Genomic DNA, 24,966 nt, shown 5'->3' on the forward strand with positions numbered 1-24,966 from the left:
AGAAGATTGATGAATCATAAAACAATGAACATACCTCGCTGCGACAAATGGGATATGGTCGTGATAGAAGAATCAGGCCACGGCCGCATCCACCTCTTCCTTCTTCTTTGGGTCCCAAGAGGTGGCAAGGGTCTTTTGGTGACGAATTGGACCTTTTGAAGATGCACCAACACCTACACCGGGTAGAGAGGAAGAAGGGAAAATGAGGGTCTTTGGATCAATACCTTTGCGTGCCGGCTTGGCTTTATGGTTGAATTGCCGATCCTTTTCCTCGAGCTCCTTCCTCTTCTCGATGGTTACGTTGGCACAAAATTTCACCTCATGTCCCGGCACTCGAAGAAAGTGTGCCCTCACTTTGTCATGCCCCCCTTTCCGCGTGTAAGAGCATAGCTTGCATCCCCATGCACGAGAACCTCCCGCCGCCGACAAGGTGCCCTCCGAGGTCACTTCATCCCACCACGACCATTCCTTCGCCTTTTGAGTGTTGCCCGCATGAACGGAGGGGGTTGAACGAGAAGAAGAGGCCATGGATGATGGATTATCCGTGAAAGAGAGAGCTTGATCTTGAACTTTGAGAGAGAGAGAGGGATTGAGAGAGAGAGGCTTGCCGCTTGATTCCGTGAGAGCTTGAGCCTTGAAAGTTGAGGGTTAGAACTTAGAAGTTAGCCCAAGAGAGAGAGAGGTTGAGAGCTTGAGCCTTGAGGCATGTCGCGGCGCCACACTATGGCTTGAGAGTTGAGAGCAAGCTAGGGAGAATGAGCTTGGCTTGAGAGTTGAGAGCAAGGCTCAAGCAAGGGAGAATGGGCCTTGAGGCTTGATGAGTGTGTGAAGAATGGGGGAGGAGGGGGGCATTATATACTTTTTTGACTGCTGAAAATGGCCGTTGGCTGCCTAACAGTCATTTTTTTCAATTTCAAAAATTGCCGTTTATGGCCGTTGGGGCCGTTGGGGCCGTTCCGTCCCATTCCAGCCCGTTCCGGTCGTCCCGTTCCGGTGACAGTTTCCAGCCGGAACGCCGTTCCGTTCCGACGCGTTCCAGAAAATCCCAGCCGGCCGGAACGCCGTTCCGGCGTTCCAAGGCCCGAAATGTCCGTTCCCTGGTAACTCTGAAGTTCGCGCTTTGGAGTCAAGAAATCGGGAATAAAAATGACTTCAGGTGCCGGGAGTGGGTACGCCGGCAAAACTGCGTCGGGAATCTCGTCTATGTACGAGAGACAAGGAATTGGAATGTCGAAGGCATCGTCAGCCATGACGGCGAAGAAACCCGCGCGCACAAAGTACTCCAAAGGCCAGGGCGGGAAAGTGGGAGAGAGTGTAGCGCTGGCTGGGAATGAACAAGGTTCTTTGGAAATGTACGCTGGCTCTTCATTGTTTTTTTTTTATTGAATAGGTATGTTCACATAGGATTAAAAAAATGGGGTATGGGCGGCCACTTTAAACCAAGTCTTGACCGGAAAATTTTTTATGAAGCCCTTTTAAACCTTGCGCTGAATTTTAAGTGTAATCAGCCCAGCGTAAAAACAGTCCAGCGCGTAGAGTTTTTTTGGTGCCGCCGCTTGAGAAAAGTGACGTTGGGAGAGGTGAGGTGCCGCTTGGGGAAAGGTACCATGCGGAGGGACACCAGTGAAGGGACACCAGGTAAAGGGTGCAAGACGTATGCAATTCAGCCTGTACGAGCAGAAATTCCGCCTAGGGTGCTCACACGAAGGGGTACTCACATGAATAGGTACACCTTGTAGCTTGAAAAGGCACACACTTTCGCTCTTACCCATACAGTAGCACGAGCATCACGCTTGCACATCGCCATGCTGCTGTCTCTCGTGGGTTGTATCATGTTTTATACGAGAACAGAAGTAAATTATATTACCTCATGTCGAGATGTGTGCATAGGCCACCGTTCTTCAGATTCCATACAACACCGGGAAAGGGGTGTGAGAGGCTCACAACCGTAGGGTCTTGGGAAAATTTTTCTTTGATACCACTGTGAGGATTCTAGGTACTAATCCTTTATTAAGTACTTAAACTCATGATTAAGACTTAAGAAACTTGAACTGAACTCAGAAACAAGACTCAGAAGACTCCGTGTTTGATTGATTGAACTTTTGAAAACTGTGTACAATAGACTCCTTATATAGGAGACGAAGAGACATAAATGAAAAGACACATCTCATGGTGAAGAGAGGCAACTCTAGACGTAAAGACACATCCTTTCGGTGAAGAGCTGCAGCCATTGGGCGAAGAGTCGCACCCGTAGAGCGAAGGGGTGTGACCAATCGTCGAAGGAGTGTGGCTTTTGGCGAAGAGGCACGTCTCTTGGGCGAAGGGGTGTGACCATCCAAGCGCAAGGGTCCTCCTTGGCATGGCACTTCCCGTATGTGCAACTAGGAGTAGATGTATTGCTGTTAACATAGTCACAATCGTGACAAAGACAGTGGCTTTTTGGGTTGGCAATGCTCCTGTGCTTGAGTGGTCGCTTGGCAAGGGCTTTTGGTGGATCCCTCCAGATACTTCTGTACGATACCTGGGCGTCTTGTTGGAGCTTTTTGGGTTCTTGCATCAGCAAGTTGGAGCGGCTGATCAAGAACTTCTTACGTCGGCAGGACAGGACACACAGGAGCTCGGGCCAAGGTCCCTTGGCAGGTCATTACTTTACCTTGCTATCAGGGAGGGTTGGGGATCATAGACCCAGCATGGCAGAGCAGAGCCCTCCTTGGGAAGCTGGTGGTCAGAGATCTCCTAGGGACAGAGCCATGGAAGGAGTTGTTGCTCCACAGGATTCAAGCTCGGGTTCCCCAGACAGGCAGCCACTAACCTTAGTTGTTGGTTTCTTTCCCTTGATTTTTCTTAATTTTTGGGACCCTCTTTTTGAAGTCACAAATGGTCGGACATTGTGTGGCCAGTGTGAAACGACTGAGGGCCGAGAGTTTCAGCTGTAGTCGGGAAGGGCAGGTTGCCACAAGATGGTCGGGCCAATCGGCACTCGAATCCGTGCAGTGAAAGAGTATCTTGGCTCAACTCAAAGTCATTTAGGCCCCTCGCTACACTTAATAAGTCGGTGGGTACTAGGAATTAATTGTAGAGGCAAACTGGACACATGGCGGCTCTAGAGCAACTTGCTAGGCTCATCCCAAGAGGGGGCGTCCATTTTGAGAGAGGGGGTTGATTTTTGGCTACATAGTGACTACAATGTGTGTGAGTAGTGGGTGCAGATGATCACAGCTTTAATGGAAAGCTTGCCTTCTCCCTTGTCTTATGGAGCACGACGATTTTCTCTCGTGCATCTCTCTCCCCCCTTTGCACATACGGTAATGTCCCACTAGTTGGGCTTCTCAGATGACCATGTAGAGTTCTTGGGTTTTATGCACGTTTGCCAAGGCAAGAGCCTTCTGTACAGGAACCGGATTAGCTAATTGCTAATCCTCCACAGGTATGCACAGTTCCATCGCGCAAGATTGCGAAAACGGAGAGTTGTCTTGCGTGAAAACTTGTCGGTTTCAAAGGGGAACTGTCCCATTGCGTGCGGGAGCACTTGAGACACATGTAGACGTGTTCGCTCCGCCCAAAATGATCCACAACAAAAAATTACAACCTGCTGTATTTTTATGCAGGTTTAGGGTTTTGCACCTAAACTGCAGGACATTGCCAAGGGAACCTTGGGAAAGCCTCGGGATGCTTAAATAGGGATTTGGGCACCTAACAGTGTTATTGTTGGTTTCCAGGCGCATAACCAGCCATGCTCTGAAACACTGATCCACCCCCGAAATACCCAGGATGTACCGTAGGTGGTGGATAAACCTGTTGTGTAGCCTAGAAACTGGTTCCCTGTCTATTTAATGCAACATGCGGACTCTGAAAGGTGGCTGGCTGGATTGGTAAAGCCTGTGGAATAGGCGTCCTAACCACCTGTTAGTGGATAGAAGGAACTTGTCTTGGAGCCCCACGTAACTCTACAGCATGTGAGTGCTCCCCACCCTGTTGAGATGCACAAGGGACTTGGGCTTGAGCCTCAACGGGCTCTACCGCATGAGATGGTTGCCTTTTCTGTTGTGGCACTGCGGCACTTGCAGATATTCCATAAACCTAGGATTTTGCACCAATCGAGAGAACACATTCACAGCAACAACCAAATGTGTCCTGAACGCATCCTCGTCTAGTTGCCGAGTCATATACCCTTGACCTTGTGGAGCATTCAAATCAACAAAAGGTAGAGACAAGGGAGGCCGTAAACTCCCGCCAACCTCGAACACTAGAGGAATAGCCTGTCTGTCCAACAATTGAACCATGAAAACGGCCCGTAGGGCGGTAGGCTTTAGCTTTCACCCGAATCTTACTTGATAGACTTTTGTGACTGGAATTAACATGTTTCACAAACCACGGCTTGGCAGCTAGAGGGCTACCAAGCAGACAATGACAGCATGAACGATCTGCGAGAGGGTGAGATCATCCCCGAGAAAGATGCCAGTCTCTCTAAGAGTTGGTCTTTTCTTCAAGAACTTCTTCGCTTCCATGGAGGGAAAACGGAGGATGAGTGCTCTTTCTTTTGAGGTTTCTCCACTGCTTCCATTTTTCTTTATGTTGCCCACTCTCCATGCCCTTGTGTGTGTCGGCTCATGAACCCCCATCAAGGCTGTGAGTTCTTTTACTTCTTCGTCCACATTGCCTTTGTCTTTAAGACCGCAAATTCTCACATGCAAAGCGCGCACCCATCTTCTTTGCTCCTCCTCTAGTGTCTGATTAATGATAGTGGGTGTGGACGTGTGCGTTATCTCCTTGCCTTTTCCTTTCTTGGCCACCTTGATCCATTTCTCGGCTTCATCCGCCTTCTGTTGAGTTTTGGTAAGAACATCCACCCAAGAAGTCATCATTTCTTTGTGTTGCTCTTCTCCCTCTTTGATGGCCCGTACTTGCTTCTTGATTGTGTTGATTTCTTCGATTACTGAGGGTTGCAGTTCACCTTCTTCCAGTGTGTTTCTTGATCGTGCTTCGGCGAGATCTTTCTTGAGCGACACAATCTCTTCCTCTTGAGTCGTCACACGGTCTTCCAGCGTACTTATCTTGCTCTCTTGGATCAGCATGCGTCCTTCGAGCCTGTAGGCCCCAAAGACTGACGCCCCTCTCGGTAGTTCTTTATTCTTATTGCGAATAGACCATCCAAACACTTTCACCTACTAACTCTCACCAAGCTGTCCAAACCTGTCCATGGCTGCAATTGCAGGTTTTTGACCCAATCTCGCCAGTATAACGGCGCAAAAACCTCTGTAGATCACAAGTACACGTATGGAGGGCATGATGCCTAACCCATGTATGGTAATATTGGCATGCAGCAAGGATTTGAGTGCAACCAGGGCCAATTTGGGGTGTTACATGGCAATTTTGGCATGGCTGGTTTTTCCGACCAGCAGGCACATATGACACCAGTGAAGCAAAATGTCAATGGCCAAGGGGCAGCGATGATCCCTTTTACAGTGCCCATGTTGTAGACGCTTCCCTATGACAATCTGGGAGCACTGGAAAAGCCAAAAGCATGCAAAGAAGGCAGTGCAACTGTAAAGTTTGATACTTTCAACGGCTTCGAGCATAAGGCAAAGGCTCTTACTTTCCTGCAACAGTTTGATACAACTTATGCACGGGGGAATTTTACAGAGGCCTCTAAGGTCAGGAAAGCTCCCACTTTCTTGAAAGGCAATGCGCTTACATGGTGGACAACACTTTGATGCAAGGACAAGCACCCGCCACAAGGGTATACTTCAAGCAAATGTTTGCATCTGCATGGTTGTCAACTGAATTTGAAGTCGATGTCATGACGGATTGGCACCAACTCGACGACTTGCAAGAGCCTAAAGGACTACAATCGGATGTTTTGTAAAGCGTTGATCTCGTAACCTCCTGCAGGTTTGTGCCACTAACAGAGCAGATTGAGAAGTATTGTTGTGGGCCACCAAAGGGCTTCGGGATTACTGTACAAAGAACATAGTGGCTACCCTCGCTCAGCTTATGGAAGTTGCCAATATTGGTCTTGCCTTGTTGAAGGGAGAGGACAATGGGTTTCCGGGCAATGTGAAAGGGGGTCAGCAAAAGAAAAATTCACCAAAGAAGCCCGTTGTGAAAGTGACTCCTGAAGCGTCCCAGGGGTCAGAAAAGGCAAACAAAGGCAAGGACTCAGCCGAGACGTTTGAAGACAGGCTAAGAAAGAGAAAGGGAAGCCTTTTGTGCGCAAGTCGTTCGAGGAAAAGAAGGCTTTAATGGCTGAGAACAAATGTTTCATATGGGAGCAGCCTGGTCACTTTGCTACAGATTGTCCACAAAGAAGAAGACCAACTGATTCGGATGACAGGAAAGGCAAGAAGCCCAAACCCACGACAAGTCCTGTGCCAGATATGGTGGGTGATTGTACCAGGCTACAATGTCACGGGCATGGGACATGCTGTTAGTCACAGTTGGCCGGTTTAACACAGGACGGTCGGTGACTGTGACACGTGGTAGGGATACGGGTGGTGGTCCAGTTGACACCGTGGCTAGCGCATCACCTCACAGTTCAAAGATAGGCCTAGCTGGAGTGGATATTTTGCAGCCGTTGGTGGCTCTTCATGTTTGTATATATCCGCATGCTGTTTCGGGTTTTTAGCTACTTTTGTATGGTCAGCTATCTAGAGTCCATTATCTTTAGTTATACACAGCACGTCTGCACCATCCCTGCACAGTTGAGCTTCGACACCCCCAGTGTACCTATGAGATCTGGGCTGGAGCTGAGTGTGTTGCCACGCCAGAGTCTGTATCGGTTTCTTCGAGTTTGTCAATGTTCATGATGTTCATGTTCAGGCTCTGCTGAGTCTTACTGTTATTGCTCTGTAGCTCATTGTCTTCTGTGTTCGCATTCTGTGGAGTGAGACATCATGCACATCTGAGGAGCACCCACTATAGAGGGCACGACACATTATCTCCGCTACAAGTGCTCTCATTTTTGGCACGCCCGGTGGGACCTCAACTGAAGTCTTACTCTCTGTTGAGTGTTGAGGTACAAATCGAGGAGCTAGCTGGGTTTTACCTAGCCTCGCCTACTTCGCCTTGCACAGTAGTGCAGCGTGCTGGTCTGGTCCAGTTTCACCCTAGACAGGTTAGTCTAGATGACCTAGTCTCTCGCCCTGCTGGTCTGTTCCTCTCTCGCCCTTGTCCAACCAGCTCTCGTCTTGGTCTAGTCCTTCCTTGTCCCTGGTCCAGCTAGGTGGTCTAGTCACTCACCCTGTCTAGTAGAGTCTAGACCGGTGTTCAGCCAGTTAAAGGTCTTCTTGCCCAAAGCTTGGTTGGGTTTGTGGTTACTGCATGACACATACAAGGCGGTCATTAGAGCGTCAAAGCACACTACTGAGTCCTCTGAGGTACTACCACAGAAGGCATCAACCCTTGGTACCTAGTAGAAGTCCACCAACCATATCACACATACCTCCACATATGGCATCATCCATTCCTCCATCCGGTTCTACATCTTCCCAGGTCACCTTCCCCAATAAAGCTCTCTCCCATTTTGTTACAGCAAGCTAGTGAGCAACAGGCTTCTGAGCAAGAGGCCATGGAAGAGTTGACCAGTGTTTTGGCCAAGGTGAACATCAAGTTTCCTACTTTCAGGGGACTCTCCTCAGAAGATGCAAACGACCATGCAAGGAGGTTTGTATCTCTCTGTAGAGATCGTGGTCTTAATAGAGAAGATGCTTATTTGGTGTTGTTTCCATCAACCTTGGATGATTTAGCAGACAAGTGGTACGGTCAGCTTTCAGACCAGGGGACTTCCAAGAAAGGGTTCTGGATGAGTTGGCCAACCTGATGCTTCAGCCCAAAGAGACTTTTGCAGAACTCATGACCCGAACAACGTCTCTGGTCGCCAAGCTTCCTCAACCACCAGGTGAGTTCATGGTTAAAAAATGGGTAGAGAGGGCTCTTCCAAAGAATTCTCAGAAAACTGAGAGAGAATCTCCGACCTGATGCCACCTCGGAGGAGTTTGTTGCGGTTGCTACTAGGATAGAGGGGGCAAGGAAGCTGTTTACCGACTCTTCTCAGGTAGAGACTGCCTCTGTACTCTTGGAGAGTCCATCTAACCCTTTGACTTCTTTACGTAGGGAACTTGAAGCCCGAAAGCTACAACGCGCTCTTCAAGAGGAGAAATTAATCTCTCTTAGACAGGAGAAGCCCCCACATCACGAGGCTTTGGATCAAATCAAGAGAGAGCTAGAAGAGCTTAGGTCTCAGCAGGAGACTAAGGCTATGGTATGGTGCAGCTCATGTCGCTCTCCAGGACATCCTCCACAGGATTGTCCCCTTCGTGCTTATTGCCATTTCTACGAAAAGTCTGGGCATAAAGACAAGGATTGCTACTATGTCAAGGGATTGCGGCAAATACAACAAAGTCTAGGTCCTTCTCTCCAACAAGGGCTAGCACCAACATCCAATATGGTTTCCCCCTATGGCCATCCAAATTACATGCCACCTTTGCTCAATACTCCTACTGTCCAAGGTATGTCAGGTACTTTTTCGTCTCAAAGTTTTTATCATACTCATGCTCCCTCAGCCCCTCAAAGCTTCTATGCCTCAGCTTCCAACTCCATGCAACAAGAACAGAGACCACCTCGTCCCCGGTTTCGTCCATCAAATCGGCCCATCTTATGCTATAGAGTTGGAGAATATGGGCATTACCAAAGCAAGTGTCCTTTACCTGAAGGGTCTCCTCCTTGCCGTCATTGCCCGGAGTCTAAAGACCACTACAGTAAGGATTGTCCCAAGCATAGGGCATCCTCATCTTGAGGCCCAACTCAAAACCAACAAGAATTCACATTCCCGAAGATCAATCTGATCGCAGTGAACACCATCCCTCAGCCATCACCTGCTACTCATACAGTTCGGCCACAACAAGTGGGGGAGCCCGCTGGCGTACTCACTCGGGCACAAAGAGCAGCTCTTGGTATCAGCTTGTCAATAGGTCCATCTCGTCCATCTCCACTTCCACAACCTAACCAAACTGACAAACCCTTCATTGGTGCTAAGAGTAGGCCAGTCTCTATGCTTTCAGACATTGATGGAGCCTTCTTAGAAGCAGTGGCTGACTTGGAACAGGTCAGAGTTCTAGAGGAAGCCCAGATTGAAGGAGCTAAGTCCACAGCGGAAGCAATCTTGAAGAACACCTTTCAACAAGTGTCCCTTTATGAGATGCTCCGGCTAGATGCAACCCTTAGAACACCCTCTCAGTCATTCAGTCTCTGTACCCGGGTGCAGGGCCTAGTTGCGGGCACCTCCCTGTACAGCCCTCAGAGTCTTACATGATTTCTTATCCAGCTGCTCCCCTCACCGACTACAAAAGTCCTTGTCTTACTGTGTCTATTCTTGGGCATCAATTCTCAGACGTCATAGTGGATGGTGGATCTGGGATCAATCTGATGCCAGAGTTTACTATGGTTGCTTAAGGTCTGCAGCCTGCCCGCCCTGCTCCATTCACTGTTACATTGGCCGACCAGAGGATAGTCTATCCGGTGGGCATAGTAGACAAGGTGCCTCTGAAGGTACAAGACTTCACCTTTAGCTTGGATATTATGGTGGTCAGTCTTCTCCAGGTGGAGGGAGGATTTCCTTTGCTTATTGGTAGACCATGGTTGCGGCATACTGAGGCACTTCATGATTGGGGAAACGACGCCATGTGGATACATACTCCTGGCTCCCTCCATTCACTGTTACATTGGCTGACCAGAGGATAGTCTATCCGGTGGGCATAGTAGACAAGGTGCCTCTGAAGGTACAAGACTTCACCTTTAGCTTGGATTTTATGGTGGTCAGTCTTCCCCAGGTGGAGGGAGGATTTCCTTTGCTTATTGGTAGACCATGCTTGCGGCATACTAAGGCACTTCATGATTGGGGAAACGACGCCATGTGGATACATACTCCTGGCTTCCCCATGCAACCAATTTGACTTGAAGGAGGTATGGATTCAGTAGTTCATCACAACTCGTTGTCATTAGAGTCCAACCCCGACCCCGAGCAACCTGTTCCACCTGACGGGTCTGACGAAGACCTGCTGCAGTGATTGGAAGTTACCACATCGATGCCATGCTATGTGGTCTCTATTCAAGGCTCACGTGTGCCTGTAAATACACTCTCTCCCGGCTCCTCAGGCTGAATACAAGGATTTGGAAGGGATCCCTAAAGAAGTCAGCCTGGGCGACCCTGACAACCCTCAGCACATCCTCTTAGCAGCTTGGTTATGGGAGCATCCCGTGCTACTCGATCAGGTAGTCTCTTTCATGCACTCTTTTATAGATGTTTTTGCTTGGTCCTACAAGGATTTGGAAGGGATCCCACCAGAATTGGGTGTCCATAATATCCCTTTGGTTGAAGGGGCTAAGCCTGTTAGAGGCCGAGCTTACAAGCATAGTCACATGGGGACGGGGACGTGGCAAAACAGGGGACGGGGGACGCGATAGGGGACGCGCTTTAAAAAATACTAGTTCTTTGCAAATTTAATACTGAGGACAACAGTGAATACTAAGAGCACAAGATTGCAAAGAAAAAGTGGGTTTTGCACTCATATTACATAATACCAAAATATAACAAAGGGCGTGCGGCGTGCGCGACACGATACACCATTGGTGTGGTGATCAAGCATCAATCATCCTCGCCAAAGGGCAAAACATAATGATGTACAAGTGAAGAGTGGATAAGTAGAGTTTAGCATAATGGGAGTCAAAAAGGGAAGGACTTGAGTCAAGAGTCAAGAGTCAAGACTCAAGACTCAAGAGGTCTAGACTCTAGACTCTACATGTTGGTCCATGGTGCCAACTGAATGTCAACTGGCTCTGCATAGTCCATTTGATCCAAAAAATCATCCTCAAGTGGTGTTGTCTCAATCTCTCCCTCTATATCTATCTGTGTCTCTGGGATAGAATCATCCTCTGGAAGTGCTCACTGCGCGAAATCATCACTTTGGTCTGACTTGGAAAGCATCTTCAAATTTGATGAGACATATATGAGATCATTGGCTCTCTGCACATCAAGACGATTCCTCTTCTTTGAGGCTACATGAGCATACACACTCCAAAGTTGCTCCAAGCAACTCGTAGTGCATGCTTGGATAAGAATGCGAATAGCCAAATCCTGTAAACCGCCCAATCCCACCCCAAACTCCTCCCACCAAAGAGCACTCCCCATCTCAAAGCGAGATGCTTGTGCATCAGGCATGTGACAAATTTCTCCCTTTCCATTCCTGTAGACATTGATTTGCCTCCGAATCTCGGTCCTTTCTTTTGGGTCGGGCACAAGGCGCGCAAGGATGGTTTGCCAACCATTCATCACCTCTTTGTCCTTCCATTGGTTCCCTTGTTGGAATTGTGGATCCACTACATAAGCGGCCGCATGAAGAGGAGAATGGTAGGCATTCCACCTTGACACACACAATTCTTGGATCTTCTCGTACCTACGTTATCAAGATTCAAGACAAAGTTACAAACTCAAGAGAGTAAAGTTGTAAACTTGTAAAGCATAGGGAAAACTTAAAAGTGACTCTTGCGACGTGAATACCTATCGAGGTCGATCACAAGTTTTTCAAGAGAGTCAATCATGGTGTCCATGGCGTCATATATCTTGCCGATGCAAGGCTTCATGGAATCCAACACCTGCAAGAGGTGGATGATAGGCTTCACCATTTTGGAGATTGTCTTCACTTCCTCCCACCATTCTGGCATGTCGGCCCGTGCTCGGTATGCCACTCCATTGACACTTTTTGACTCGGGCATTGCCAAGAACTCATCACTAATGAAGACTCCCCTCAATGCCCCACTACATGAACTCAAGCGATGGAGCATAATGAAGTTGAAGGCGAAGAGAGTCTCCGAGTATTTGAGAAGAGCATACTTTGACCTCTTTGAAAATTGAGCCCTCACCTATTTAGAAAAATCAAGTTTCAATATTCAAATCCATATTGAAATTAGATTCGAATTGAAATGAGATTGGTTAACACTTCATGGTTACCTTTTGATGATTATTGACAAACATCACCATTGAATTCGCATGCTCAATGACGGGGGAAATCCATTCCAAGGTGCCTATATCTTTGAGAAGATTGTTGAGGCAATGAGCCATGCAATATGTGACCGTGGTTTGTGGATAAAGGTTTTCGATGATGGCTCGGGTGGCACGATTGCTATTTTCTCCATCGGTGACGATGGCAATGACATCATGCTTTCCCACCTTCTTAATGGTAAGCGCCCACTCCGATGCAAGTACTTGCGCACTCTTCCCGGTACCCGATGCATCATGGGAGTCAATGAAATACATCTCCCCCCGAGAATATGCCACCACACCATGAATGAAGCGGCGACGGGTATCACTCCACCCATCCACAATGAGGGATACCCCATTCTTCTTCCATGAAGCCCTTGTGGATGCACATGCCGCCTCCACCATGATTTTCTCCCTGTCAAGAAGAGTTGTGCGCAAGCTCTCCGAAGAGGGAGGGACATATGTGGGTCCAAACTCTCTGATCTTCCGTGCCATTTCTTTAAAATATGGAGATCTTTTATGTCAAAAAAAAAGTGTAAATGAGTGATATACATTGTATAAACTAAAGATTAAAGCTTAAGCCTTAGGAGTTAAAGTCCATAGAGCTTACCGCGCTGCATTGAAAGCAATTTGGTCATGGTAGAAAAATCTTGCTACGGCGACATCTACCTCCTCTTTCAAGGCCGGTTTCCAACTATCTCCAAGAGTTGCTTGCCGCTTGGGTGGACAAGAATGAGGGAAAGATGACGAAGGGTTGGTAGAGAGTGGAGGTGGGCGTTACCGTCAGTGCCGGTTGATGCACAAAATGATGCCGAAGAAGGGGATGCCGATGCTCGGATGAAAGTTGCCGTGGCCATCTCCTTGGGATTCACCGTGCGACGCTTGGTACGATTCTTCTTGGCTTCTTTTATATCCTCAAGAGTCTTCTCAAGGTTTAGGAGCTTTTGCTTCTCCTCTTCCGAGCCGGTTTGCGGGCAAAATTGAACTTGATGTCCTTTTTTGTGAAGGAAGTGGGCGCGCACCTTCCTCACGGAACCATTGCGCTCGCAGCCACAACGGCGGCACTTCCATGGCTTGCTTCCACCTCCAACACCGGACTTGGGAGCAATCACCTCATTCCACCATGTCCATGTGAAGTCGGCGGAGAAAAGGGGTTGAGAAGCTGCGGCGGGGTCAGAGGAAGGAGAAGGAGGAGGGCTTAGAGAAGCTTCGGATCCATCTTGAGAGCCATTGATGATAGATATTAGAGAAAGCTTGAAGAGAAGGAAAGAGGGGTAGGCTTCAAGGCTCAAGCCTTCGACTTGGAGAGGAGGGGAGATGGGAGAGGGAGAGAGAGAGAGAGAGGAGAAAGAGACTCAAGAGTCAAGAGACTTAAGGGCGGAGCTTTGGAGGGCAACTTCAAACTTGGCTCTAGCCTCTTGGCACTTGCAAGGCTTGGGCAATGGGAAGTTCAAGGAAGTGGCCTTAAGGCTTGGGTATGAGCCTTGAGGCGTGGGTGCTCTTAAATAGAAAGAGCTCCCCCCAAAATGGACGTTTGAATTTTGAAAGGCCCCCCAAAATTTGAATTTCAAAAATCCCGCCATCGCAGCTTGCCCCTTGCTCGCGTCCCATCCGGCGGTGTCACCGGGGACGTGTGTCCCAGGACCCGTCCCGCCCCCCCGTCCCCTGTGAGGGACGTCCCCCCGTCCCAAAAAGCCGTCCCCGTCTCGACGTCCCCGCACAAATGGGCCGCGTCCCCCCGTCCCCTGTTTCTATGCTTACAAGCTCAACCCAAAGTATGCAGAGGCTGTCAGTCAGAGCTAGAAAAAATGCAAGAGGCAGGGATCATTGTACCTGTGGAGCACTCTGAGTGGTTATCACCCATGGTGATAGCGCCTAAGAAGCAGTCCAATAAAATCAGTGTGTGCGTAGATTACCGCGCTATGAACAAGGTAACTATCCCATATGGTTTTCCCACACCTTTCACTGAGCGTGTGCTAGAAGATGTAGCAGGGCATGTATTGTACAGTTTCATGGATGGGTTCAGTGGATACAATCAGTTGGACATCCATCCAGGTGATCAAATTAAAACAGCTTTCGTGACTCCTTGGGGTATTTTTTTTTTCCGAGAAAAAGATCCTTCTATTAGTTAATGAAAACTGCCCATAGGGCTACATCCACCTCTGCAGGAGAGGGCTACAACAAGCATGATGGGGAGACTCTCCCAATGAAAAAACAGCATATATACAATGAGGCTAAATCAAGAGATGGGAGGAGGGAAGATCCACACAAGTGGACAGTAGTGCCATTTGAGCACCCCCTGGACAATGGTGTAGAAAGGCCCAAGGCGCCAGAGTCGAAGGAAAGCCTCGCGGCGCTCCTGCATGCGGTCGGAGCTGCCCTGTAGTCCCTCAAGCTGTCCTCTGAGAGTATGGATCAGCTCTAGCCAAAAGTCACGAATAGTCTCTGCTGGTGGCACAGGGCGAGCCTCAAAGATGCGAAAACAGCGGGCCTGCCAGATGAACCAGAGAGCTAGGCCGCTGATGAGCTCCCAACACTCCTCTCTCTCACTGCACCACTCCTGTGGAGTAAGATCTATAGCAGGCTGGAGTGTAGGTCGCCCCCCCCTGCATCACTATCATCCTGCTGGTGGAAGATAGCTCAAACTGAAGTGCCGGGCCTGTGAGGGTGGACCAAGCCGCTGCCCCCCAAGTGTACTGTCGAGCCGTGGAGAGGGCAGGCATCAGCCGAAGAACTCGTAGCCACACCTGCTGGGCAGAGGGACAGTCCCAAAGACAGTGACACTGACTCTCTACCAACTGGTCACAGGCTGCACATGCGGCCGAGAGACCACTATGCACAAGCCAGCTCCCTGCTCTCTACTGCTGTGGCTCTGTGTGCAACCAGCCACTGGAACAAAGTGACGCGCCTCGGCTGTCTGGAATCCCATAGCCTCTGCCAAAAAGCTGCCAAGAACTCGACAGTGAGGCCCTCCTCCTGCCAATGACCTGCTGCAGCGGGGCGGGCCTCTCTCTGTGCTGCAAGTATATGACGTCCAAGCCGAATAGTGTACTGAAAGAAGGGGACTCCTGGGCAGTCTGCAGAAGAGAAGGGGTCCCTCCATAGCCACTCACCAGGATTCCATTGTACTCGTGCCAGTGGACAACACTCTCAAGCCCATAGCCTCCAGTGTCCAGTCTCAAGAGCTGCTGGGTCAGGGCCTATGACGCAAGTCCTCCCACAGATGCCCACAACTCGGATCCTTTGGAAACAGCACTCTGCTACATGCGGGGTCTCTACTGCAACTCGCTGTAATCGTCCCCCACCTTGAAGCTCGAAGAACAGGGCTGGGATAGTCTCTGAGCAGGCCCTGACTGAAATGAGAACCTCCAGTCGTGTGAAGGCTCCCATCCACCGGGGTGCTACTGGCTCGAGAGGCGTGAGCCACTCAGCTGGAATTGACTCTGAGATGTCCTGACACATGCTCTACACCCCTCTCATGCCCTGTAGCTGGACAGCCTGCACTTCCTTTGACAAACCTGTGAACTCTAGCCAGTCACCTAGAGAGCGCGCTGGACCTGCTGCCATGGACCCCAAGAAACATGAGGCCGACTCCCAACAAAGTGGCCTCTCTGAGTGCTAACCATGGGGTTCCAGACAAGGGACTCCCTTAGGCGCTCCTCCGTGCACGTGGGCTGTCTCTGCTCTAGGCCACGCCGTAAGAGCTCCCAAGATCGAAGCAAACTCACAGCAAATCGGTCCTCCAGTCTCCTGCTCAAACCAACTCGGCGCAACTGTGTAAAGATCCATCTGGTCGAAGGTTGCCAAGGGCCTCCTGACTGAGGCACCCTGGCACGAAGCCTCTGCAGCAAGAACTCCTTCCAGGGCTCCTCGCCTGGAAGAAGTCCTCTGACGACGAACTTCCCAAGAAGGGCTCTGCTCTGCTGTGCTGGATCAATGATCCCAAGCCCTCCCTGAGAACAAGGAAGTGTGATGACCGACCAAGCCACCTTGGCTCGGGCAATCTGAGTGTCGCGACCTGACCAAAGGAAGTTCCTGATCAGCCTCTCTACCTGGCTGATACAAGAACTCGAGAAGATCCAGCAAGAAGTGATGTACCACATAGTCGCCAACAACACCTGGTTGGCAACTACTACTCTACCAGCCAGCGAAAGTCGTGCTGAGCTCCAATGTAACAGCTTTCTCCTGATGGACAGGAGAAGAGGAGCAATCTGCTGCTCGGGGGACAAGTCCAAACCAACCTGACAACCCAAGTACCGAACTGCAGTTCTTGGAGGAATCCACCTGAAACCCTCTCCTGGCATCCAATCTGGCACAGGAGCACTGCCAACCGAGAAAGCCACTGTCTTTCTCCAGTTGATTAGTGCGCCCGATGCACAGCAGAAGGTCTCCAAAGCCTGCTCACATCTGTGTAGATTGGCCTCCTGGCCCTCTAAGTACAAGGCTGAGTCGTCGGCAAACTCAGCGTCCAGAAGCTCATTTCCCCGTATAGGGAGTGCTAGCCCCTCATACCAACCTGCTGTGACACCAAAAATCTGCTCATCGCCTCTGCATAGAACAGAAAGAGAAAGGAGGCAAGAGGACAACCCTGTCTGACCGATCGTGTGAGCATGAAGCGCTCACCTCTACCTCCTGCCAAAAGCACCTGAGTGTGAGCCTGTCTGTATAAAGCTGACACCCCTCTGATCCAAGCATATGAGAAGCCCATCCTGTGTAGCGTGCCGTCTAGAAAGTCCCAGTCAACTGTGTCGTATGCCTTCTCAAAACCGAGAAGAAGAATCACAAGGTCCTCCCCACGGAGTCGTGCCAGGTCAGAAGCCTCCCAGAAAGTGAAGTTGTTGTCAAGGATACTGAGTTCCTTGACAAAACCTGTCTGAGTCCCATGTATAAGGCTCTCCAAAAGTGGCTGAATCCTCAAACTCAGAGCCTTGGCAAGAATTTTGTAGGCTGAGTTGAGGATGGTGATGGGGCACCACTGTCGAATCTCATCCAAGGAGCCACCCTGCTTTGGAATGAGGTAAATCAGGCCCTCACTCATGCTATCCGGCATCACTCTTGTGTGCAGAATGTACTGAAAGGCACTACACAGATCTGGGCCAAGCAAGTCCCAGTACTCCAAGAAGAAGCTGGGAGTCAGCCCATTCTCACCTGGACAGCTACCACGAGGGAGGGCCCTAAGAGCCGTGTGCAGCTCCTCAAGCTGAAAAGGCATCTCTAGCCTCTGGCGCATCTCCTCAGTCACAAGACAAGGCATCTGTGCCCAAACCTGCTCCCTGCATTCATCCTGTCTCTCTGACTGGGGCTCAACCGACAGTAACTCACGGTAAAAGTCAGTAGCAATTGCACGCATATCCTCGGGCTCACAAATAACTGACCCATCGGGTCTCCTCAACTGATTGACCTTGGCATGCGAGTGCTGAGGTCCCACTGTCTCAAAAAAAGCACGTGTCACTCTGTCACCCACCTGAGTCCACTGAGATGCCTGTCGGTGAAAGGCAAACTCATGGCGCCTCTCCTCTGTGCAAGCAAGCTCCTGTTGAGCCTGCTGTAACTGCTCCTCCAACCATTGACTATCTGGATGCTGCTCCTGCATCCTCTGTAGTGAAGCAATGCCTCGTCTGAGACGCTGCTGCTCCTCTCTCGCTGCAACCCGTCGAGCCAGAGACTCCTGGAGAAAAAAGTGGCTAAGCTGAGCTAGGCCTAAGGCCACTCTGTCTGCAGGTAGAGCCTGGCTGTTAATGCCCTCTGTCCAGAGAGCCTCTACCCGCTCTCTGAGTTCTGAGTCCAACAAGGCCCGCTCTGGGATGCGAAGCATCGTGCTCCCACTCCTCTGCCTGTCTGCCACTGTGAGGATCACTGGTGCATGGTCCGAGAAGGATGTCCCTGCCAGGATGCCCATTGATCCCCCCAAGTCACTGAAGTGGTCACTAGTGTAGAAGCGATCTATCCGCGATAGATTCACTCCTCCCACTCTGCGGTCCGATCTAGAGAAGGCAAGACTCTCTGGAGGCCTCACAAAGCCAGAATGCTGCCATGTATCCGAGACCCTCAAAGTCATACACAACCTCTCCCAAGCTGCTAACTTGACTCCATGCACAGTAGCATGGCTGCCTCCGATCCTGTCAGAAGGGTCCTCCAACATGTTGAAGTCCCCTCCTACACACCAATGGTCAACCTGTGGCAAAGACTCAACAATCTGTGACCAAAACTCTGCACGAGCACTCGCCACATTGGGCGCATAGATGTTCAGGAAGCCTACAAGGCCACCCTGAACCTGCATAGTAATCCACTGAGCCCTGCCTGGCACAATAATCCCTCTGCCCACAATGGCCTGTTGCAATGAGTCCGCAATAGTCATACATGCCCCACCTTGGATGCCTCCAGGTCCAAAAGTAGCTGACCAAAAGGTATCATAACGTCCACGCAAAATCTGACCACATCGCCGAATGCGGCTCTCAGACAAATGGTGCTCCTGAAGCATAAGGAGATCAATTTATCCTCCCACAAGGCAACGCTGAAGCTCCTGACGCAATCGGCCCCGCTGTCATTGAAATTGGGGCCCACCTAGTCCGTGCACGTTCCACGAGACGATCCTCATGGGGAGCGAGAGAGAACAGATGCTGCCGCAGCAGCAAGACGAGCTATCTTCGAGGCTGGCTTGGATGGGGAGTAATCCGCATCCGAGCGTCCTCTAGATAGGCGAGACTGTAGTGAGTGCCTGGCCCAAGCCCAAGCAGAGCGAGCCGTGCGTAAAGCAACCTCCTCTGTCCAGGAGTCCTCATGAATGTATACATAGCAAGGCAAACACTGCGTATCAGCAAAAAAGTAGCCACAAAGTCTGCAGCAAATCTGTAACTCCAAGTTCTCCCATGTGGTGAGAGACCTCGAGAACCTGTGTATGCAACCATCCCACCACTGAGTCGAGGGACCACTCTGTCTCGGTCCTACCACAGATGGGGAAGGAGAAACCAACTGTTGAGTCCAAGGCCTCTGTCCCCCTAGCGGCGAGGAACAAAGCGTGGACCCTGAAGCAGGCTGCCTCGTGGTCTGCTGCGGAATCGTTGAGAAAGCGAGTGAACCCGTAATCGAAGAAATCCCAGCTGCGTCGGAGGTCAATGCTCGTCAAACCACGAGGGATAGCTGCAAGGGAAGATGTCTGAATCTGCAGAGGGGGCCGCAAGAAGGGCTGACCCTCTCTCGCTAGGCGACTTGTGGCAAAGGCGCTGCCAAGAGATCTCCTAGCCGCCGGCGAGGGACCAGTCTCCTGAGTCGACTGTGGTACTGAAGCAGGAGGAGGGGGAGAAGGAGCTGGGGGGGGGGGGGGGGGGGGGGGGAGGCGAGGAGAAGAGAAGCAGGGTGGGGCGATAGAGACAGGGGGGCGAGGTGGGGAGTGGACGGGAGTAGAGGGCGGGGGAGGGGATGAGGAGGAGGAGGGGAACTCTGAAGGTGGGGCGGCTGGCGAGGGTGAAGCGGAGGTGGAGGCTAGCGTAGGGGGCTCCTCCTGCTCAAGAGGACCAAAGCGGTTCCCTGTGGGAACCCACTGCTGCTGAGTAGGCACCTGAGGGCCACTCTGAGTGCCAGGCTGTTGCTGTGGCCCCTGGCGTCGACGGCCAGGGGCCTGCTGCCACCCCTCCTCCGCTGGAGCCCCAAGCTCGGAGGGTGGCTCTGAATCTGTGCACTGTGCCGCTGGCTGTGGCTTCGGGCCAGCCTTGGCAGGTTGGGGCTGAGGCTGAGGTGCAGGTCGTGGCCTCCTCCGTGGACAGGCCTTTGCTAGGTGGCCCATCTGTCTGCAAATGAAGCACTGGTTCGGGAGACTCGAGTACTCCACACTCTGTCTAAACCAACCCCCACTCACCCGAGGCAGAAGGATGACCTTCGGGAGAGTGTGGGTATCTCTGACCAAAACTCGAACTGAAGGGATGCCAGCCGCCTTGGCAGCTACTGATGTTGCCGTACGATGTGTCTCCAGGATAGTCCCGATGGCGGAGCCAATCCTGGAGAGAAGTGGAAGGTACTCCCTCCGTAAACCCGGAAACCAGACTGAGATGGGGATGTCTGTCTCCTCTACTAGCACATCCGAAGTCGGGTCAAAACCATGTCGCCACTGTCGAAAGTGGGCGCGTGATGCTCGGATGGCCAGTGGACTCATAGCTATGACCTTGGAGGCCATCTCGGAAGTCTCGAACTCGATCTGGTAGTACCCCCGTCCGAGAATCTGGACATCCAAGATCTTGCCCACCTCTGCTAGAAGGCGGGCTTGGAGAAGGTCTCGCAGCTCTTCTCTGCTAGGACGGGCGCCGAGAACCTTGCAGATTACCGAAGTCGCCTGCAAGCGCTCTACCTTTGTGGCAAGGCTCGCTTGCTCTGTCGGTGAAAGAGCAAGTCGAATGGTAGGCTCAGCGGGGTCGGGCGAGGGGGCTTCAGGCGAGTCCCTCTGTGGCGAAGCTGGAGCCTCCATCTGTGTCTACTGCTGTGGCGTAAGAAGAGTAAGGTGGGTGGAATCTGCAACTTGGCACGCAAAGCACTACCCCAAAACGGAGTAGATGCCGTAAGTACCGATATGCAGGATGCAACTGTGAGGAAATAGAGCAGGCGGGCTGGGGGGACGGGCGGGGACGGGCGGGGGCGGCAATGGTGGGAGCGGCTGCAATAGCGGGTCGGCAGCGGATGGCAGCGGCGGCTGGGGCGGTAGTGGCGGGCGGGGCTGCAGCAGCGGCAGTGTCGCGAGCTGCTACTGCAAGGGTGGGGCAGCGCGCGGACAAGCAGGGCATCAAGGGGGGCAGAGAGGGTAAGCGGGCAGCGCTGGGAGGGGGGGGGGAGGGGGCGATGGCGCAACGTAAAGGAAACGGCAGCAGCGAGCGGGTGAGCGTTGCCCTAGGAAACTCGACAACAAAGGTCTATGGACTTCCCGGAGCATTTCCTTGGGGTATTTTTATCTACACTAGAATGTCGTTTGGGTTGAAAAACGCTCCACTTTCCTTCAATCGAGCAATATATCTCATATTCTGTCCTTTGCTTACGGATCATGCTAAATGTTCAACCCCAGTGGAAAATCTAGAGGAGCACCTCGCTCAGCTCTTTGCTATCTTTCTCAGGTGCAGAGAGGCACGCTTGAACCTCAATCCGAACAAATGTCATTTTTTGGTCATTGAAGGTACACTTCTAGGCCATGTAGTGTCTGCTAAAGGTTTAGCGTCCGACTCAGAGAAGATAGTAGCAATCTTGAAGTTACCACCTCCAATCAACCCTAAAGGTGTTCAGAGCTTTGTCGGCCATACAAGCTATCATCGCAGGTTTATACGCATGTATGCACAAGTGGCTCAACCACTAACCCGACTCACCAGTGCTACTGTACCCTTCCAATGGTCCAAACCTAACGCTGAAGCATTTGCATATCTCAAAAAACGTCTCACTGAAGCACCGATTCTAGTGGCTCCCGATTGGTCTCTTTCTTTTCATGTGCATACTGATGCCAATCAACTGACTGTAGGTGTTGTGCTAACCCAGCCTAGTAAGGAGTACAACTTGGATCGCCCTGTTCACTATGCAAGTCGCCTGCTCACCAAAGCAGAGCGCAACTATAGCACTACAAAAAGGGAAGGTTTGGCTATTGTGTATGTCTTACAAAAATTTTGCCATTATTCATTTAGGGGTCCACTTCACAATTATTACTGATCACCATGCTCTGCGCTATCTGCTTAATAAGCCGTAAGTTGCAGGTCGAGTATGGTGATGGCTACTCTTATTTCAAGAGTTTGATTTCGAAGTGGTACTTAGACCTGAGAAACATCATGTTCTTGCTAACCACCTCTCTCGCATTCACACAGGTGAAGAAGCAACAGGGGTTACAGATGACTTTCCAGATAGCAGTCTCTTTAAGATGGATATCACTCCAGAATGGTACGGCGATGTCTTGCATTTGCTATCTACTGGTCTGTACCATGAGAATGCGTCTCCACTACAGAAGAGAAGATTGCTTTTAAAGTCTAGGCCATTCACTCTGATTGGAGGCCAGCTCTACAAGTCAGGACCAGATGATGTTCTGAGACGGTGTGTCTCTCCTCATGAGGTTGAGAATATTCTCGAAGATGCCCACATTGGTCCCACTGGTGGCCATTACCCTGGTCACATCACCGCCCAGAAGATTCTACAGAGTGGTCTATGGTGGCCCTATGTTTTTCGGGATGCAATTGCCTATGTGAAAGTATGTGATGTGTCAGTGCTGTGGACCTAAACCAAGCAAGCAGTCCAACCGTCCTCTGCAGGTCTCTATGGCATGGCTGCCCTTTGAGTGATGGGGCTTGGATTTTGTGGGTCCAATTGCTCCTCCGGCCCAACCAGGTAACCGGAAGTATCTGCTGGTGGCTACGGATTATGCAACTAAGTGGGCAGAAGTACTGGCGACAACCGATTGCACTGGCAATACTGTAGCCAAGTTCTTGTATGAAAATATTTTGTGCAAGTTTGGATGTCCCCTAGAAGTCACCAGTGATAGGGGTAGTCACTTTGTTAACGAAATGATTTCAACCTTGCTCGCCAACTATAAGATTTTTCATCGTAAGTCTTGCCCTTATTACCCTAGAGCAAATGGGCAGGTCGAGAGTACCAACAAGGTTTTGATAGCCCTTCTGCGGAAAGCATGTCATCTCCATCCGGCGTCTTGGGCTCAAGCTATCCACGACACCCTTTGGGCATGCCGAACTTCCTTCAAAGCTACAACCAATCACACCCCATTTCAGTTAGCCTTTGGTTTGGAAGCAATAGCTCCCTTCGAATTCAACTCAGGATCTTCGCGAGTGGGCAGTCTGCGTGCCAATGGGGGTTTGAAGTCTGCCTCCCTCCCTCTCTCTCTCTCTCCCTCTCTCTCTCTCTCTATGCATTGTATGAGCATGTATCTGGCAGAGTGAGATGCCCGGGTGGATTATCTGACACCCTTGTGAGCACCATTGGTGTGAAACAAGGTTGCCCCCTATCACCTACACTCTTTGGTCTATACATTGACGAGATTGTAGACTTCATCTTGCACAGGGGTGGAGAGGGTGTGGATATTGCAGGGACTACTGTACACATACTCTTATATGCAGATGATATTGTCCTGATGTCAGAGACGGCAGAGGGACTACAACTACATTTGCAGGCCCTGGATGATTTCCTCTCACAGAGAGGACTCACGGTGAACCTTGGCAAGACCAAGGTTCTCATATTTCATACATCGGCTGAGATTCGCCGACAGAGTAGATTTACAGTAGCTGGAGGGGATATAGAAGTGACAGGCTCATATGTATATCTGGGGGTTACATTCACCGCAGCATCAGGGACCTTCTCCATGACACAGGCAGCCAGAGATAGACTTACCAGAGGATACGCATCACTAGCTCTGATGGAGAGACAGTGCCACCAGGCCCACTTCCAGTAGCCCTGGACGAAGGGGTGGCTCTTTGACACACTGGTCACACCTGCACTCATGTATGCCTCGGCCATTTGGGGACCGGGACTGGCAGACTCAGTATGGACACAGATAGAGAGGCCACAGATTATTATGATCTCCGGGATGATTCGCAGCAAGCCATCAGTTCCACACGACATTATTAGAGCTGAGCTGGGCTGCACCACCGATGTTGGTACAGGCACTCTTTCAGACTATTTGCCTTCTTCGCAGATTGAAAGATATGGATCCAGATAGGATCTCTCATAGAGCCTTCATTGCATCTAGAGAGATGGCACAGGCAGGGGACACTAGCTCATGGTATGCCCAGACAAGAGATTGGCTAGCTCAGCACGGTTTTGATATTGATAGACTACCACCACTCCAGTATGACACCCAGGCCCCGACCTATACCCTCTCACGCTCTGAGCGGAATAGGGTCATCAGACAGGAGATATGGCATACATATATTCAGAGGACATGGCGCAGGCCCACAGACACCCTACCTCCTAAAATGCTATATTACTATGAGCATTTTCTGAGGTTCTCAGAGCAGGGATTCATTGAGATTCCATCATACATGCAAGAGTACATGCCACACCCACTTCGGGTCAACATTGGCCAGCTACGAGTGTCATCACATCAGCTAGAGATTGAGAGTGGCAGAGCCAGAGGCATACCACGAGAGGAGCGTACATGCCGGATTTGCCAGACGGAGGTGGAGAGTGAGGAGCATTTTGTCATGAGATGCCCAGCATATACAGAGCTGAGAGAGAGAGATGGCATTGGAGACTCATTACAGCAGCATATGATAGGCCGAGAGCAGAGGAGGTTTGGCCAGTTCCTGGTTGCGGCTTTAGAGGTTCGAGAGCAGTTGTTACAGCCACGCCAGAGTCAGGATAGCAGGACACAGACTACCATCACACAGTTTTTCCGACGAGCAGGACCAGACCCCCCCACACTACCTACACAGAGTAGAGGGCTTACCCTTCTGCAGGCAGAGTCTCAGAGGGCACGTCGGAGACCGAGGCTCCCAGGATACAGGACACATGGGTGTCACCAGAGGGAGATCTCGAGGATACTAACCTTACACCATCAGTATCTAGAGCAGAGTCATGTACCAGCACCAGGAGATCCAGCATTCCAGAGATACCTGAGCAGGCCACCACCGATGTACCACATTCTCTACCCTACATATGTTGCTTGTTTTTAGATACCCTCCCTATCATCTCATGGTGGTATCACCTTGCAGCCCCTAGTTGAGCCTGATGATGCGTGAGCACACCTCGACACGAGGACCCACACTATACATTGTACACCACATGCACCACCCTACCACACCCTCTTGCATAGTATAGGCTCATTTCAGTTTGTACCCTTTTTTTATTTTCCGATGCCTAGAGCATCAACACATGTATATGATATTGTCTCATAGGTCGAGTTTGGCCTTTCGAAGACGTTAATAAAGCTTTCTTTCTTTCTTTCTCTCTCTCTCTCTCTCTCTCTC

General features: G+C 50.7%; 2 protein-coding genes across 3 annotated transcripts in view; one reads left to right on the top strand and one right to left on the bottom strand.

Annotated features, from left to right (window-relative positions):
• Nucleotides 1-24,966, top strand: part of LOC147455116 (SH2 domain-containing protein B-like) — an 84,282-nt gene that overhangs the window by 43,958 nt on the left and 15,358 nt on the right. The gene's annotated exons all lie outside the window — the stretch shown is intronic.
• On the bottom strand, nt 10,940-21,172 carry LOC147455117 (uncharacterized). The gene is made up of 5 exons (XM_086515158.1): nt 21,101-21,172; nt 12,645-12,751; nt 12,005-12,548; nt 11,555-11,916; nt 10,940-11,450 (listed from the first exon to the last, which is right to left on the bottom strand). The coding sequence occupies exons 1-5, from the start codon at nt 21,170-21,172 to the stop codon at nt 10,940-10,942; spliced, it is 1,596 nt and encodes a 531-aa protein (XP_086371284.1).

The sequence above is a fragment of the Adiantum capillus-veneris genome, chromosome 6, assembly GCF_014529385.1.
Source record: "Adiantum capillus-veneris isolate H3 chromosome 6, ASM1452938v2, whole genome shotgun sequence".
NCBI lineage: Eukaryota > Viridiplantae > Streptophyta > Polypodiopsida > Polypodiales > Pteridaceae > Adiantum > Adiantum capillus-veneris.

Excerpts from the sequence above, each read along its gene's own strand:
- LOC147455117 (XM_086515158.1), bottom strand. The coding sequence starts at position 21,172 with ATGACATTTGTTCGGATTGAGGTTCAAGCGTGCCTCTCTGCACCTGAG. Across the intron at positions 12,549-12,644 it reads ATTGCTTTCAATGCAGCGCG|ATCTCCATATTTTAAAGAAA; the intron begins GTAAGCTCTATG and ends TTGACATAAAAG. Across the intron at positions 11,917-12,004 it reads TTGTCAATAATCATCAAAAG|GTGAGGGCTCAATTTTCAAA; the intron begins GTAACCATGAAG and ends TTTTCTAAATAG.